At 35.8% G+C, this 19,280-nt stretch overlaps 1 protein-coding gene across 1 annotated transcript in view; it reads right to left on the bottom strand.

Moving 5' to 3' along the window:
• Positions 1 to 1,309: 1,309 nt before the first annotated feature.
• Positions 1,310 to 19,280, bottom strand: part of PURG (purine rich element binding protein G) — a 35,762-nt gene continuing 17,791 nt past the window's right edge. Inside the window, exon 3 of the mRNA XM_049704236.1 lies at positions 1,310 to 2,217. Within this exon, the coding sequence (XP_049560193.1) occupies positions 2,113 to 2,217 (105 nt within the window). The 3' untranslated portion in view covers positions 1,310 to 2,112. The remainder of the gene's footprint in view (positions 2,218 to 19,280) is intronic.

Below are 19,280 nucleotides of genomic sequence, written 5' to 3'. Positions count from 1 at the left end.
TGTCACAACGAAAAATCCCGCATGCCTCAACGGAGATCCTGCGTGTGCAACTAAGACCCGACGCAGCCAAAAGAATTAAAAGTAAATAAATAATATTAAAAAATAAAAAAGAAAGAATCCGCCTTCCAATGCAGTGGACGCAGCTTTGATCCCTGGATGGGGAACTAAGATACCATATGCTGCGGGGCAACTAAGCCTGCACGCTCTAGAGCTCGCGCGACATAACGAAAGATCCCGCATGCCTAAACTCAGACCCAAGGCAGCCAAATAAATTAATATTAAAAAAAAAAGAAGAAAGAAATGTCCTTGGGGAGAGGTTGTGATTTAGTAAATACTGCATTTATTCAAGATACTCATGGAGATGCAAACCCAGTGTTCACATGGGCTCTGTTCTCTAAACTTCATTTTCTGATATTAGAAGTTAGACATGATTTAATAACTATTTGAGGCAAAATTACTATAGCTTACATTTTTTATGTAATAAAGAACCATAGTAGTATTGGAATATCACTTCACTCATGGACCCACTCGATTAGGTGGATAGGTTTGATCATTTTCTACTTGAGACCCATGATTGTTGCTTGAGGAACTTTATAGATTTATCTTGATCTTTTCTTTTAAAATTTAAGGTTACCCATGGGTTAGGAAAAATACCAAGGTCAGCATGCAAATTCACACACTGCCTTAATATTGAGTTTATCTCTGGTTTAGGAGAAATAGTCCTCTGTCCTCATGAAGATACAGGAGCAACTTCATTTGTTCTAATGCTGTGATTCTTAGTACAAATTCTAAAATTAAAAATCAGTGAACCCCCTGCATGGGCTTATCTATTATGCCATTCTGGCATGTGATATCAGCTTGTCCTGCAAAGTTCCAATTTGATTTTTTTGTTCTTATTTTCATACACCTGGAGAGGAACTTTAAATATAAGCATTTAGGAATGGCTTTTTCAATGTCTTTGTGTTGCAGTAAAGGTTTTGAAGGCCTACTTGCTTCCATGTAAACGTTATTTCATGGACCAGATGATATCAACCTGATGATAAAACTTTATTAATAAAGTATTAAAATAGACACTCAGAACATTTGTGCTCTTCTCAAGTTACTTATTTCCAGGTTTGATAGGTCTAGTTTTTATAGATCTGATCTGAACTTGATTTTAGAAGCCAGGCCAACTGGATTTAAATTCCTAAAGATACCATAAATTTTGGGCACAAATTACAAAATAAACACTACAAAAGATCTACTTTTTGTTGATATGAGGGCCCATCAGAACTAACCTACTTTCTGAAAAATAATTGAGAATACAAACTAATCACACGTATAAACCAGTTTATTAGATTGTCAGTGATACTTTGAGACAAATTCAAGTTATTTTACTGTGTACTTTATATAAACAGAGGAAGGGAGGAAAGTTTTAAACGTCAAGCTTTGTTCAGCATGTGTGCAGTTAGCATCCACGAAAGCACCATTGGATATGGAAGAATTAGCACCACAGAATTTTAGGACCTAACTGTTAACATGCATCACTGAAAAATTTGGAACATGAAAACTGAAGTGGTACGTGGTATGGTCTATTATAAACAATACAGGGCAATTTATGAGTTGTTTTCATACAGTACAATACAATCACCAATCAATGAGAACCTTTTAAGTACAATACAGGACAAAAAACACTTTGTACCCTGTTAACACTAAAGCAGTTACAGATTTAAAAACATGTTTCTTGTAAGAGGCGGTGGGTTGAAATGATCCCTCCTCCTCAGTTTTTAAATTCAGAGTAATATAGTTACATGATCTCTTAAGAAAGTATTTTCAAATCTATGTCCTTCTACCTCAATGCTGACAAATGGTTTTTTGAAAACGGAAAGGCTTGATGAGTTAAAACAGGACAAAACAAAACAAAAAAAAACCTGATAGAGTCAAGAAGTACTCCAGTGTGGTGGAAGATATTCCACATATGATCAGTTTGAAAATGATGCCAGTGGTGTTGACACTTGTCTTCCCTTCCGCGGAGGAATGTCAAGAACAGAAGCCTTGCATTCACGATGAACTTCGGTTCATTTCTTTCACCGAATGCCTTTATTCTGAAGTGTGACATAAGAGACTTATTCCTTATTCCTCAACTGTTTTTGTAGTGTCATAGGGCTGTTCCTTATGCTGGATTTGACAACAGTGAAAAGGGTGGATATTCCCTCTGGATTTAGGGTAATTTGTGAGCTAAAGAAAAAATATTAATTTAAATTTAGCATATATGAAATTTTAAAGGGAGTTTCACTATTTTCACAGTACAAACCTATAATGAATACCTTTCTGTTTCATTGAAAACCTTTCTGTTAGAAAACATGTAACAAACCCTCAATTTTAAGTCACGTCTAGGCCAATTTTGGCGTATTTGAAGATACTGTATAAGAAATGTGCAGTAAGAATAGATATAGGTATATTCAGATCTCAGTGCATTGATGCCAAGGAAAATATATTTTTACTCCCCAAGAGAAGAATATACCTTGAAGCATCTATGCAGACACATGAATCAATCATATATCTGCCCAACTTCTAATTCTGGAATAGTGATAACAGGGTCATTTAGGAAAAAGTACTTAATTACAGTATGGCAGCAATTTTATGTTGTATATATTTAACAGCAAAAACATTTTTGAAAATAGAATCAGTACTATATGGTAAGTTTACAATTCACTATTTCTATACTTGTAACACATGCATTTATTTGTTTTCCCAGTTTTTAAAAATCCCACCAGGACCAACATCTTTCAGAACAACAATCTAACATTAAACAAAAACCTTCTAAGGAAAATAGCATCACAGAGATTTGAGAAAAGTCTGTTACTCAGCATCACAAAATACTCAATAGATCTACATTTAAGATTGTTCATGCCATGACATTAACACACCTTTGGGTTAATATATCTTATTTAAAAAAGAAAACAAAGAAACAAACCAAAGAACTGACATGGAATTTATCTTTAGTCTCTCCTTGGTAAGAGGAGACTTCTAATAAACTTGACTCCTTTCTGTACCATGTAATGATGACTACATCCATGAAGCAGCATTTACATTTAGCAAAACATTTACGAGTAATGATAGGAAAATGGCCACTAGAGAGAAAGAATTAAAAATAAGTAAAATTATAGAAAAGTGTTTTTTTCTTAAGTGAACTGCCCCCAAACAAACAAACAAGAAAAGCACAAAGTTTGTTTGCTTTGAAATATTCTTCTGTAGAAAAACATTTTTGGATACAAGTTAGCCTATCCTTATAAATGTCAGAGAGATGTAAGGTGTAATTTGAGAAAAAAGTTAACTTTTGAAAAGAAATCCTATTTTTTTTTCTGTTGAACCAAATCTATTGTTTAAATCAAGTACTAATTTTCTGAAGAGGAAACAGGTATACACAGCAGCACATCCACATTACTGATTTAAATTCGATAATTCCCCAGGCATGGCTGACTTGAGCATAGAGGAAGCAACACTAATTTCTTAATGTTTTAGGGTTACATTAAAAAAAAACCTCAACTAAAACAAAACTGAGTAACGACAGGCTGGCTTAATAGTTTTGATGGCCCTTATCTTTGATCAACATTTCAAAACAAGGTAGTACCAATTAAAGAGAAGATTTAAAAAATAAAAGCTATCTAAAAATTGTTCAATGAAAAAGGCTTCAATTTTACAACATTTTAACCTCAAATGATTGTAGACTAACTTAGACTAACAGTTTTGCCATTATCACAAACACTTCTGTTACGCTTGAGTTTTTTTTCATTGTTCATTGGTTGTATTATGTAATACAATTTTCTGTTAAGTTAAAATAGTTTGAATTATTACATTTAATTATAAGAACCTTTAGAAAAACACATAAGTTGGATAAATTTATAAAAGGATAAAGAATATTTTATGGGATTTTAGACAAGTTCTATACAGACAAATAGCTTAGTTCAAGGTAATAAAGTGCCTTCATTTCTAAGTAATTAACTTTTCACTAAAATATTTTAAGGCTTTATAAGAAACTTAAAGTTATCAGAAGTTTGATATGGGGTTATGCTATTAATTAGCATTCTTTCATAGTCCTTATTTCATTTACTCTTTTGATCCACATTAGGTAATTTTTAATAACTAGCAGCTTAAACCGATAAAAATTGAATTACAAATTCTGAATTCATTTTGTGAGGAAAAGGAAGATGTATAATTTCTAAATGCTGTGATTTGTACATAAGACACACATATTGCTTGTGAACAATCTAAGTTTATGTCGTAATATACAACAGCCAATGCCCCCCAAAATTCAACAGAATATTTAATCCCATGGCAAACAGGGCCATCATTTCATTCAAACATATATTCTGTTGTGTTTACATTTAAAATGATTGTGCAGCCTTGAATGAAAAAGGCCACAGAAAATCTAACATAAATTCTTCAAATACAGGCACAATTAATATTTTTATTGCAATACCTTATGCATAATCTACATTGATGCCAATATCTAATATTAAAGCATTTATATTTATTTTCATTTTGCTTCTAGTACCCATGGATGTATCACAGTAAAATACTGGTAACCTAATCGAAGTATATATAATCGCCATAACATACAGAATTCTATTTCTTCTTGTGATTTCTCTTTGGAGGATATGGGGGTATTTTAAGCACAGCTGTGTCCTTAGTTCTCTTGGCAGCTCCAGATTTTAAGATAAATTATGACTGTATGGACATCAACTACGCAATTGGTTACAACCAGTGAAAACCAATTAAAATGTTTGAATATTCTTTTTCAGGAATTTAGTTAATTTTATCAGAAAATTGCTAACGTCAGGCAACAGATTAAATGGCCATGACATCTAAAATGCTTTTCTAATTACCACTGGATTAATTTAAAATGTTCCTTAAATTTAACGATTTTTGAGATTAGAATGGAGGAAAGGTAAAACTCATTGCAAAAAATAGTTTATGTTCCATATAATTGGAAAAACAGGAACTACCAGTAGGAAAAAAGTGCTGATCTTAAAATTGGGTTTGGTTTTGAATCTAAAGCCTAGTAAGAGTAATTCCTGGGAATTAAAAAAAATTAAAATGGCATAAACTTTTATAATTGCACATTCCTTTACCAAAGTGCCACAAGTTACCAAAACTTTAAAAAATGTACATGAGTCTACTTTTCAAAATCTAAGTATATATAAATTTACCTTTCTTTTTAATAGTATAGTACAAACTTAGCACAAATATAAGCAGGAAGATGAATTATAACTTTCTAAAAACAGTATAGTGTGTTTTAAAAAAATAACTATTAAGAACCTTTGTCATTACGAAGATTCAAATCCAAGTATAGCCAAAGCATTCCCATAAAATCTGAAAATATCATGAGAGATTATCTAGGCAAATTTCAGTAACACCCTGCCATGCAATGCACAGACATCATATGCTTTTTTTTAAACATAGTTATCCTGTTTTTATCTGATTACATATTATACTCAGTTTCTTCCATTGCTGAAGTGACAATATATGCAATAGCTGAGTTTTGAAGACAGTATTAAACATTAAGGTTTCTAGTCTTAAGTGTTCGTTCCTATTAAGCACAGCAAAAATGTTTGATGCATGGGTAATTAATTTTCATGCTTCTATCTCTTTATTCTAAATTGAAATGTGAAATGGAAAAGTATAGACGTAATATAATAAGGACAAAAGGACATTAGAGACAAAAGCATCAACATATGGAACAAATAATAAGCAGCTGTGGTGGAAGCTCTCCATATTATTAAATTTGGTGAATCGAGCTTCCCTGGTGGCGCAGTGGTTGAGAGTCCGCCTGCCGATGCAGGGGATGCGGGTTCGTGCCCTGGTCCGGGGGGATCCCGCATGCTGCGGAGCGGCTGGGCCCATGGGCCGTGGCCGCTGAGCCTGCGCGTCCGGAGCCTGTGCTCCACAACGGGACAGGCCACAGCAGTGAGAGGCCCGCGTACCGCAAAAAAAAAAAAAAAAAAATTTGGTGAATCAGGGAAAGACAAAAACAAACAACAAACAGAAGATCCCTTTACCATGTACTAATTATATTAATATATATTTTAAAATAGATGGTACCCACATTAGGTTAGAATTTTAATAGTTTTGTTGCTTGAATGTGATGAAGTTAAACTAGGGAGGTGTCGCATTATAAACTGAGACCAAAAAAAATTTTATTATTCAGAGGAGAGAGAGAACGTAAGATCATGATTCTCAATGACAGCTCACCTGTCTTTTTTGTTATGCCACAGGCTAAACAGTGTGGTGTAGTGTCTCATTTAATTAGGGTGAAAAATGCTGGTAAAAACATACTATAGCTTATGTTAACATTACGATTAGTTCATAGTCATGGAATATTAAATGACTAGCAAAAAAGGACCCCTTCTTTTTTCTACAGTTTGAGACTCTCCCTTGGGTGTAAAAATGACCACATAAAAGCATATGAAAGAAATGCCCAATTCTATAAATTCTTCACCTTCTGAGGATATAGAATGGGATATAAAAATTGGTATCCTAGTCCTCTGAGAGAAGTAACAAACTTTAAAAACAAGTAAAATCAGAAAGGATCAGGCATGATAAATCGCTGATGACAACTCCCCCAAACCCAACATATAATAGGTTAGTCACAGAAAGGACAGTTATCCTTCCTATATAATTTAAAGAGCCTTCTTGTAGTTTTCGAATATGAGAATATAATCTCTTATTGGTAAGCAATAGTCTTGGACAGTGGTAGCATTTAACAATAACTAGAGAAATACTTCAAATAACACTGAAATGTATAATATTCTTAATAGAAACTACAGACGTGTGGAAACTCCACACTATATATGATATTCCAACTATATATTAGCTCATGTAATACCCAAAATAATATGATTCCACAATCTTTCTTGCTAAAACACACAGATTTTTTTTCTTGATTTTGCAAAAGCTAGGCAGTTGTATTTACCTCATTTAGCTTTTCCCTGGTAGCACTGCTATAGTGATGACATAAGTATTGAATATATCGATGAGGACCATTCCTATCATATAATTCATCTTGCTTTCTATTATTCAGCTCTTTTATAGCACTTTTCATTTCCAAATGCCTCACAATCGGTTATAACAGTCACTTCTCATTGTATCCCTATGAGGAAGGCAAAGTTAATAAATTGCTTGAGCAGTGGTAGAACCACACAGATGTATATTCTCCAATCCAAAGGCAGTTGTCCTATTCTATGTATCTATACCATACACCCTCTGAGGCCAAAGACTGGATCTTGTCTGCTGTACATCTAGACCTAGCTGACTATCTAGCTCATGCTGTATGCAAAATAAATATTTGTTGACTTAATGAACGAGAAATGAGATTGAGAAAACAGAACAAAGAACTTCAACTCCACCGCCCAATTGAAAAGCTGTGCTTGTCCACTCTTGCATCTTCTCTATTACAGGAGAGTAGGTAGTATTACTCGTCTTAAATGATAGGGTAGTATTACACACGATGGCAAAGCCCATATTGTACATGCCCTCCAGAGTATCAATGACGCGACTGTTACTACAACTACTCCTAACACTTTGAATGATTCACCTTGCCTTTTGTCAAATATTTAAATGAGAAGTTGTACTTTTATGTACAATAGACTATTCTTAAGCTAATTCAGGCACAAAGAACCAAGGAAATAATCCTCCCAGCTGCAGTCATTATCATGACTATGGAGAATATCAGAAGGGAGTGGAAAGACGGTTACACAGATAGGGTGAAAGGAACTGGGGACGAGTGTTGTTCAATGTTTTGGAAATAAGTGCAGGAAAGTTAAGATCCTTGAGAAGATAGAGATTTTAGTGAAATAGGTGAATGGTGAGATTAAACTAGACGATATCAAAGTCTTTTCCAGCTCTAAAATTCTACGTTGTGCTAACTGGTTCCTCCTCTGATATGACGGGAATCTGTACGGTAATCAAAATATATTTTATTTTTAAGAAAAAAGAATAACCTTGTAAAGTTTAATATTCTGGAACTCTTGAACAACTGTGAGTATTAAAAGTTTTCTTTAAACCATCATTAGGCCTCCTTTTGCAGCAACACCAGGTAAAGCCTTTTAAATCCTAAATACATCTACTTAACTTATGTCAATATAGTGTGGATATTACAATACATTATGTCGTCGCACAATTAGCAGCTAAGAGCTTGATCCTACTCCCACTACTTTACCTGAACACGTCCTCTAAAGAATAGGTCTTACCAGTTAAGTATAACGCATGCCCTCATTCCCAGTTTCAAAGAGAGAAAGGTGAAAGAAATGATTTCTTGTAAAAATTAGAGTTATGGTTTTAAATCACATCAGTAAAAATACTCAATAGTAATGATATTAAGTTTGAATCTCTAAACTGCTGTACATGTTAATAAAAACAGCACTATTAATTAGAACATTTTGACTGAGAAGCAAAAACATTATTCATTCCAAAATTAGGAAGCAAAAATCTAATTTTTATTAGCCAGAAGCATAAATACACAGGTGGAGGAAAGATGATTTACTATCAGCTTTAATTTCTGCTAAGTTAGGACTTTTCAAAACTCTTCAGGCTGCATGTACTCACTGGGAACTCAGGCTTATAATTCTTTATTTCACAACCTAAGACCTTTTGAACATTAAACTCACGTCATTACGCATACTCAAATGCGAACCAGGGCCATATCCTCACTTTTCCACATGGCAACAAACATTATTGGCAGTTAATTAATTACTACAACCAAAAGGATGATGAACTGCTTAGAGAATTCATGCATACTTCTTGAAAGTAGTTAATCGTCTTCATAGTTTAGAACATATATCCTTGAAGCTGAGTATGATAGCACTTCAAATCCTCCTTATGGGTTAAATTACACTGACGAGATTCTCTTGGTAATTTAAATGTAACTGCCTTTTCATGAGAAGTAAGACTTAGGCCAAATTCTACATTAAAGTAGGTCATATTAAAGGGGAGTTTCATTTCAGTATTTTTGGAATAATCAGAATGAAATATGAATGTGGTACAATAACTTAGGAACCATAAGGAGAAAAATAGCTATCAGAGAGGAGAAGGAAAGTATGTATATTTAGTGGCAGGCAGAAAGGTAAAAGAAATGAGAAAATAAGTAGATGAGAGGGCTTCAGAGAATGGCAATAATCTGAAATGTTATTAACATTCTCTCAATAATCTGGCAAAACATTTCCTTTGAGTGCCTTTTTCCATAGAACTGATACAGCATTGTAGTACCATATGATTACTCTTTCTCTTGCTGAATAGTTGCATAAACATTGAAAATGACTTACTACCTTCCCATAAAGTTAAGAAAAGCCCTGTTGGGTATGCTCTTGGTATGTGACTTAGTGTTCTGGGATCTCTCTGTGGTTCTGCAGCTCCTCCTTTTAGAATCTTAAAGGTGGACATGGCATGGATTGGGATAGACTAGCCAAAGGCCAGCTCAAGCCTCTCCTTTATTTAGTTACGTCAAAACTCAGACCCCTCTTTGGTAAGAATAGGATTCTCTTGAAAAAGACAACAGCAGATAGTAAAAATTCCTCCTTTAGATCTATTGGTACACGATTTACTAAGGCTCACTAGAACAACAGTATTATCTTCCCTTAAATACATTGCCACTCCTCAGAATCTCAATGACTCTTTGCTAAAAAAGGCAAAATTTAGGTAAATTCAGTTAGAACTTTCAGAAAAACAAAAATGCAATCTGGATGTTGCTTTCATTGTATCCACTCTCTTTCCATGTATAAAACTATGGACCAACGTGAGTTTCCAATAATAACTGATTCATAAGGTCTACGTTATATAATTTTAAGAGTGCATAAAAGCTACTGAGGCATCACCATATCAATAAACAATGAAAGCATTCCTTCCGGCATGCTTTGATAATAGAGATATCACAAGAACTATCTCCTCCCTTGGAATTATTTTTCACATTACTTTCTGAGGTCGAAGCAGAACTGTGAAGTAAAATAAATAATAACCATTCTTTGGCCATTGCAATTGCTGAACTGCACTAGCCCATTATCTCTGTTTTTAATAGAATAATTTAGAGTCTCTCAAAAGAGTATGCACATAACTAAGGTGGGAGAGTTGTTTGAACGTTAGGAGCAGTTATTTAATATTAATATTTAAGGGGATTTTGTCCCCTCCATTCTTACTACAGGTTTGCTGCCATGATTCAACTAAGATACTCAGTGAAGATCTGCTTATTTTTTGCCTGTTTAAAAAAAGCATCATTAGCAATAAAAAGTCACTATCTACTGATGAACCCAACAGCTGATCTCAAAACTACTAGGCTGAGTGAAGGAAGTCAAATACAAAAAATACATGTTAATTTGTATGAAATTCCAGAATAGACAAAAGTAGCCTATGCTAATAGAAATCAGATCAGTGACTGCTTCTGAAAGTCAGGAGGAGGGGGAGAGAGTGGGTGGTGACTGCGAAGGGGTACATGGGAATTTTCTGGGGTGAGAAAAATGTTTATGTCTTGATATTTGCCAAAAATGACTGAATGGTATAATAAGAGCTGTATGTAAATTATACTTTTTTTTTTTTTTTTTTGCTGTACGCGGGCCTCTCACTGTTGTGGCCTCTCCCGCTGCGGAGCACAGGCTCCGGACGCGCAGGCTTAGCAGCCATGGCTAACGGGCCCAGCCGCTCCGCGGCACGTGGGGTCTTCCCGGACCGGGGCACAAACCCGTGTCCCCTGCATCGGCAGGCGGGCTCTCAACCACTGCGCCACCAGGGAAGCCCGTAAGCTATACTTTAATACAAAATGTTCAACAACATTACAACTAAGCAAAATACTCCTGCTGAAGAAGCATCATGAAGGCTGGTGTCATTCTTCTTTTTTCATTTCAAAACTTCTACCCTCACCATGTCCCATAGAGAGCAACGTATCCTAGAATGGGGTCCATGACTAATACTCTGCATAGGACAAGGATTTTATATCAGGGCACCAAACCAAAACAGGCTCTTTATAACTGGAGAAAAATTAAGACACATTCTTTTATGGACCATAGTAAATGTGTCAGCTCTAAGAAAAGATATAAAACATTTCATGTTCAAAAAATACCCTAGAGGGGGCTTCCCTGGTGGCACAGTGGTTGAGAGTCCGCCTGCCGATGCAGGGGACACGGGTTCGTGCCCCGGTCTGGGAAGATCCCACATGCCGCGGAGCGGCTGGGCCCGTGAGCCATGGCTGCTGAGCCTGCGCGTCCGGAGCCTGTACTCCGCAACGGGAGAGGCCAAAACAGTGAGAGGCCCGCGTACCGCAAAAAAACCCCAAACAAACAAAAAAACAAAACGTGGTTAAGAATCCGCCTGCCAATGCATGGCACACGGGTTTGAGCCCTGGCCCAGGAAGATCCCACATGCCACGGAGCAACTAAGCCCGTGCGCCACAACTACTGAGCCTGAGCTCTAGAGCCCGCGAGCCACAACTACTGAGCCCACGTGACACAACTACTGAAGCCTGCACGCCTAGAGCCCATGCTCTGCAACAAGAGAAGCCACCGCAATGAGAAGCTGCGCACTGCAACAAAGAGTAGCCCCCGCTCGCCGCAACTAGAGAAAGCCCGCGCACAGCAACGAAGACCCAACACAGCCAAAAATAAATAAATAAGTAAATTTATTAAAAAAAAAAAATCCTAGAATGTAAACGATTTTCCAAGTCAGATTTATTACTGTGAAAATACTAATTTATAAATGCAGAAAAAAAAATTGATAAAATTTTGGCTCAAATTCTACTTAAAAGTAATCATGGCAGTTTGGCCTTCACTCTTGTTTTGGTTCCCCAAGGATGTGTGAATACTTGTGTGGCAACAGTGTACCACTACTACCTAAAGCAGACAGATGAACTTAAAACATTCAGGCGGGAAGGAAACAAGATTTTACTTTATGGTACCTGGTGCATAATCGAGTGTATATATAGTAAATCACATTTTAAAACCATTTTGAATGCCAGTGGTTGGGGCCTAATTTTTAATGATTACCTCACCACTTCAAATCTAAGGGGTCATGTTCATCGATTTTAAAGAGATTACAATCAGAGTTAAAATAGTCAATGAATTCCCAACTTTCCACAGAAATAACCTTATTACACTATCAGACGATTCCAAAAATGAAGTGAAAGAGTACTATTGGTTCTGAGAAGAAAATAGTAATATCCTGAAGAGAATTCAGGGGCAAGTGATGCCAATTATTTAAGGGCAAAATTAAAACTGTAATCAAAAGCCAGATAATTATTTCACCAAATTATTTCTTTTTGTAATTCCAATTCTAACCCACCAAAGGCTTATGCTGTCCTAAACCCATGTATCATACAAAGGTATCTAAAATATATAATTTACCTACTATTCATCATTTCCACTAGAGAGTAGAAGAAACACATGGAAAAAGTAAGAAATTTCCTTAGCACAATGCCTGGCCTGTGGGAGGAACTCAATAACTATTTGTTGAATCAATGAATGAATGTTTTCTTTTCCCTGGAATTGTCGTTTCTTACCTCACATACTTGCTTCCTACTATACGTTAAAAATTCAGTATGGGCCTTCCCTGGCGGCGCAGTGGTTGAGAGTCCGCCTGCTAATGCAGGGAACATGGGTTCGTGCCCCAGTCCGGGAGGATCCCACATGCCGCGGAGTGGCTGGGCCCGTGAGCCATGGCCGCTGAGCCTGCGCGTCCGGAGCCCGTGCTCCGCAACAGGAGAGGCCACAACAGTGAGAGGCCCGCGTACCGCAAAAAAAAAAAAAAAAAAAAAAATTCAGTATGACTGAAAAGGAAAAGTACAGGCACATACTTAGTAAAAAAAAGTAATGCTCTGAAACCCCTAAGTCCCATGTCATTATTGCTGCTACTGCTATTGTTGACAAAAAGATCACATAAATATAAATTGACACAGTTGGAAAACAACAATAAATTGATACATGATAATCTAATTTTTAACTATAAAAAAAGTCGTTTTAAAAGCTCAAGTGACACTAAAGGACACTGTTTGCTTCTCTAGAGGCAACAATAAAAACTTACATAATTAATAGAATGGGTAGTTGTGTGATGTTGCATGTAAATAGTTTCTGAGATAGTGAGAGGTTTAAACGTTCATAAGTACCAAAGAAAAACAGAATGCCAAGTGCTAGAAGATAGAAAAAGTATAGTTTAAGGTTATACGAGGGACCTCCCTGGTGGCGCAGTGGTTGCGAATCTGCCTGCCAATGCAGGGACATGGGTTGGAGCCCTGGTCCAGGAAGATACCACATACCGTGGAGCAACTAAGCCCGTGCACCACAACTACTGAGCCTGAGCTCTAGAGCCCGCGAGCCACAACTACTGAGCCTGCGTGCCACAACTACTGAAGCCCGCGTGCCTAGAGCCCATGCTCCACAACAAGAGAAGCCACTGCAATGAGAAGCCCGTGCACCGCAACAAAGAGTAGCCCCCACTAGCTGCAACTAGAGAAGCGCGCAGCAACGAAGACCCAACGCAGCCAAAATAAATAAATAAATAAAGCTCAGTATTGAGACGATGTTCTGTAGGGGCCTCTTCTTGATGGTAACTGGGGCCTCAATTATAATGGCTCCTTTACCATCCTGAAACTAAGGGTTAAAGTGTGTATCGTAGTTTTCACCTTTAAAATAGGTGAGAAAATTCTTCCAGCTGAGAGAAGAAAACAAACACATTCTAAATGAATCACACATACCATCTCTGACTGATTCTGAAGCAAACTAATAGAGAAGTAGATATTAGGTAGTGGAAAGACCATTTAATAAGGTCTAGCTCAAGTTCTGAAATGATTAGTTAAATGATTTTGGACAAGTCACGTGACATCTTTAATATTTTTCCTATCTGTTATAAAATGAGGGTGTTAGGTTACTCCAAAGATTCCTTCAGGCCAAAAATAAAAAAGTTGATGGCAGATTAAGACAGGAAAATCATAGGTTGTTAAGTTACTACGGATACTTACACCAATACTAGAAAACGGGTGATTAGAATCCTTTTAGCAGTGGGGCAATCGGTTCCCAAATTATGCAAACTGCCGAATGATCATCTTTTTAAAAAACGAAACAAAGCAGTTCTGTTTCCCTCCAGCAATAAAACCATGCTTTGCTATTTCCTTGTCTGTGGATAGCTTATTCATTTTCTTAATGGTGTCTTTTGATGAGCAGAAAATTTTAATTGTGGTGAAGTCTAGTTTTTTTTTCTTTTATAAAAGTTACGGCTTTTTGTTTCCTGTCCAAGAAATTTCTGCCTACACAGTTGTTTGCTTTTATATTTTACTGAAAACAGCTTCAAGGGATTATAACTAGCCCAACTCCCTTGCCACTGCTCTACCAGAGAGCTCCTCCGGTAAAAGAGGTTTCCTTCCAATTTTGCATACGTTTGTTATAGTTTCTGGGGAACCATCCATTTTATGGGTTGGGAAGAATTAATAATGATGTTATTAATATTTATTAAATGCTTATTATGTGACAGAAACTTTGCTAACAGCTTCAGGACATTTAATTTTCTTCAAGAAAATTTTGGCTGACTCTAGGTTCTGTGAAGCAAGAAACCTTATCTGTGTTGTTGTTGATACATCCCCTGGCCCCAAAAATAGAGTCATTAGTAAGTATAAACTAAAGGCTGAGTGAATAAATTCTCACAATAACTCTATAAAGTTATAAAATTTGCCCCAAATTACACAATATGTGACAGAATTTGAACCTGAACCCAGGACTGGCTGACATGAAAGTCTGTTCTGTACTCTTTACCATTCTGTAGCAGGTCACTGACACGGCCTGATAACTCTGTGCGGAACAAGTACCTAGAAATACAGCTGAAATTATTGCTATTATTTAAGGGGGAGGAGGAAATTAAGTAAAATTAAATTGTTTTAAATTAAAATTGTTGTTTTATTCCTTACAAAGCAAAAAGCAAATGTGGAATTTCTATTAAGCTCCTTCATGATAAGCCTAGACATATTGACCTTCTTATATTTATTGTTATGTGATTATTTATGCAGATTGAGCCAACATGAAACTTTTATGGCCACAGGAATATATATAGAGAGAAATTCAATCTCCATGTAAGAATTTAGAATTCAGCCTGCTAATTCCTCAGTGAGGCTACAAAGCCATGGTTAACTGGGAATGCCAGGAGCGAGATCATTTATTCAATGGAATTTCCTAGTCAGTAGAGCTTTAACCACAAAGCTTTTGATCCTATTGAAATTCAAATATTCCTAGTATGTATTATTTTGATTTTCTTCTTCAATAAATACAACATAGTGAACATGATTAAATTTCGTGTGTGTGTGAAGGAGATTACTGCACTGTTAACTGCTATAATGTTATAAATGAAGATGTGGGTTCTTGAGTTAATTTGATAAAAACTTGGAACATCCCTTTCAAACGGGTTTTTGAAAAAGCCTGCTTCTAACTTATTATGTGGTCATTTATCTCTTGTTCATAAGAGTGTAGGGGAAAAAAATCACTAGTTGATTTTTAATTATTAACTGAATTTATTGTACAATGAAGTAGTTTTCTCTCTTAAATTCTCTAAATAACATTTTTTGAAGGCTACACTGCCATGCAGTGCCATGACAAGACTTGTGTTAACAGGACAGGAAGGGATCTGTATTCTAGTTATTAGGATCCAGTTCTGGAAGGTTCACTAAGGTGGGAAGCTCAGGAAAGAGAGGGTCAAAGTCTCAATAACTAGAGGCAAAGAGGCTGAATCCAGGCAAGTGGTTTCTATATAGACATGAACACCAATATAATGACTTGATATGCCTACTGCCAGGGCCAAAATGGATCATAGATTCAGTGCAGAATTGAGCCTAAAAAGATACAAAAAAAACAGAAAAATACCTAGAATGTGTTAAAAAAACAACAACCTAATTTCGCTATAAAAACGTGTTTAATTCTAACAGATTTTGATTTCAAGTTTACCATTTAAATTTTCTATAGTGTTATTATGAGGCTTCAACGAGCAGTGGGCTCCTTATAAACCCTGGTATTTTATTAGATCACTAGATGATCTACAGCAAATCATTTAACCTGCCTTGGCCTGTTTTCTTCATTTGTTAAGTGAGGTTAGTGATATTGACCTAAACTAATCTAATATTTTCAACAGGATGAAATGAGACCTAATATATGAAAGAACTCTGAAAAATATGTCAAATTATATGAAAAGTATTATAATTTAAAATTCTATAATTCTTCTAACATTGAATTTAATTAGAAAATATTTTAGAACTAATGTTCAGTTATAGAAAAACTTTCAGGATAAATGAATCTTTCGTACCAATAACTAGTTGAATGTATCCATTAATGGATTTTCACTGCAATGCATCTACAGTGAAAATTATTACAACTTGTGATTTACAAAGACACAGTAGAATCAGGCTTATTCCATTCAGCTAAGACATTGGTGAGTAATTCATAGTTGAGAACACCGATGGATATTGTCAATCCAGACATATGGAGAGAAAAGTTTATGAAGATATCGTATATGCGAAGAGAATGCAATAAAATTAAAGCGAGGATGAATACAAAGGCCTGGAGCAGGGAGGGCAAATACGTGACATGAATGTTACTATTCCTTGCCTTCCTCATCCTTCTCCCCAACTCAGTCCCCATGGACATACAGAAATCACAGCAGTCTTATGACGAACCTGAACGGGGTTTCACAATTTCCAACCTAGAGCTCAAGAAGTCATTACCATTTGAACACAGGCACATGAGATGAAAGAGAATTATTATTTTCATCCTAGGACATCAAAAGAGAGTTGGAATGGAGAAGGCAGAAATATTGTTTAAAATAGTATCATTGTAGTTCTCTAAATTTGCACCAGTGAAATATACTTTGAACACTATAAGAGAATGTAGATCATTCATCATATTTAAAGAATAAATTGTTCAAGGGAAAATAACATATAGCATTTTATAATAGCTCCAAACACACTTCTCATATATACCAACACCCTGCCTGGCCTGTGGCAGATAATCAGATGAATATCTGTTGAATGGAAAAAATGACAGTTTGATTAGTTTCCAACAGCTGCTTTGAATCAAATAACTTTGGACATGGCACACTTAAAGCTAATGGCAGTGGAATATTTTTCTTTTGTAGTTCACTGTATCTGTAGTCCCTAGCAAAAGGGCTGGCACAGAGTAGCCACTTAATAGTCACTGCATGAATACAAGAACAGGTTCATTTATCTATTAAGCAAGGGAAAAAATATTTCTAAAGTAAAATTTAGGATGGTTAGGAAACTAAAGATCTCATATTCTACTGAACCTTAATTTGTGAGTCAATCTTTGAAATAAAATGACATAGTATTTCTTATCAGGTTTTTAAATGATCACTTTCATTTTCCCTTGCCGCCATTTTGATTTGTCTGTTAAGTACCGTGATCTTGAAGCAACAAGATTTCAAAGGCAAAACAGGAATTGGAATACTTGTGATTAAGTGAAGAGGGATGATTTAAGTCATCAGCCCGGGGCTAGGTGTAGAGGGGAATAGAAAAGAGGAAGAAAAACAGTCTCTGGTTTTAAACTTCAATTCAAGTTAAAAAGATGGGATTTTTCTATGGGAAAGTAAGTTTAAAATTTAAAATATATTTAATCAAGTTTTAGGCTGTGTCTAAAAAAATCTTTTGGAACTGGAAGAATGGCCTATTTAAAGCTTTTGGTGTATAGGGCCAAAAGATAAGTCCACACTTTACCAAAGCCACTCTAACTAAATATGAACGATGCCAAGAATGAAACGATGGTCAATTAATGTCAGATAAAATAAAGAAGATATAGAGAAAATGAGAAAAGCCCAGAGAAAGAAGTTGAAGGTAACTTTAGGAGAAGTTTCACTGACTCCATGGATATAGAAATTGAAAGGTTCTTCTGATCCAATGCCCACACTGATAAGCAAGCTGGAGTCTCCGGCAGTGAAATGACCTGTCCCAATCCTATCTAGAATGCACAGAGCCCAGGCTTCTGAATGATAACATACAACACAGTACCCCTAGCCTCTACACCACACCTCTGCACACCAGGAGGGCAAAGGAGAGACCTTAGGATTCTTTAAATTCCATGAATGCTTGAAATAATAGTCCAAATAAAAAACACCTAAAATATTTTGGCTTTATAAATTATAGCACAATTATACAGTAGTGAGTAATTTGGCATCCACATTCATTTTATAGTTATTTTTGTAACAAAATTATTAAAACAAACTTGTCATTTAGAATTGAATTATTAAAACTCTAATTTAAGAATCAAGTTTCGTGTTTACCTAGATTAGTTTTTTCCCACATAGAACATAAAAAAATTTCCATCAAAGTGTAGATTTTCTGTAATATGTCTCACGTCAGAAGCAAATCACCTAATGGAAGGTACTGCTTGAATCCCAGCTTGGCAAGTCATTAAATGGAATATTGGGGGTCTTTTTCAAAAAATGAGTTAAACAGTAAGTGATTAACAAACCAAATTGCACATAGTTACATAATGACCCAAAGTATCCTTAAATAGGAGTATAGTTCAGCGATGTTTGAAGAACAATAATACAAACCAGTTTTAGTTATTACAAATCACACAGGCATCCCTAATTCTAAGTAAATTTAACATTATAATTGATAAAGTAGGTAAACAGTTGTCAGAAAAAGGCTCAAAACTTGGGGAATTTTCACACGGTGGTTTACTACATTAAAGATTCCTATTGGGACTTCCCTGGCGGTCCAATGGTTAAGACTCCGCGCTTGCACTTGCAGGGGGCACAGGTTCGAAACCTGGCCAGGGAACTAAGATCCTGCATGGTGTGTGCAGTGCAGCCAAAAAAAAAAACCCCACAAAGATTCCTACTGGCAAAATATTAATGCCTAGCTTATGTCAGAGACTACAAGAGAGGAGAAGTTAAGTTCTGGGTTGTTGGCAGCATGTGGCCTGAGGACTGCATGACACTAAATGAAGTTCTGTGATTTAGGGGTGACAACAGTGGGCAGTGGAGAAAGATCTTAAAATGATGGGAGCACTGTAAAGAAAAAAATAATTGCTTAGTATGTTACTGAACCAGATGCACTTCAACTCTTTCACGAAATCTTTTCAACTCAAAAAATGTTTTTTCCCTTTGCTGAGAAAAACATTTTTGATTTTATAATGGAAATCAAAGGAACAATGAAATTCCATTTTAAAGAATTTTCTTTGAAGTAAATATTATCAATCTGTTGCAACAGATCATTGAAGAAAAATATCTGGGTGCTACAAAAATTATGGAGTTATTTTAAATGTTCTAAGTAA

The sequence above is a fragment of the Orcinus orca genome, chromosome 21, assembly GCF_937001465.1.
Source record: "Orcinus orca chromosome 21, mOrcOrc1.1, whole genome shotgun sequence".
Taxonomy (NCBI): domain Eukaryota; kingdom Metazoa; phylum Chordata; class Mammalia; order Artiodactyla; family Delphinidae; genus Orcinus; species Orcinus orca.
This window is presented reverse-complemented; position numbering and strand designations above follow the sequence as displayed.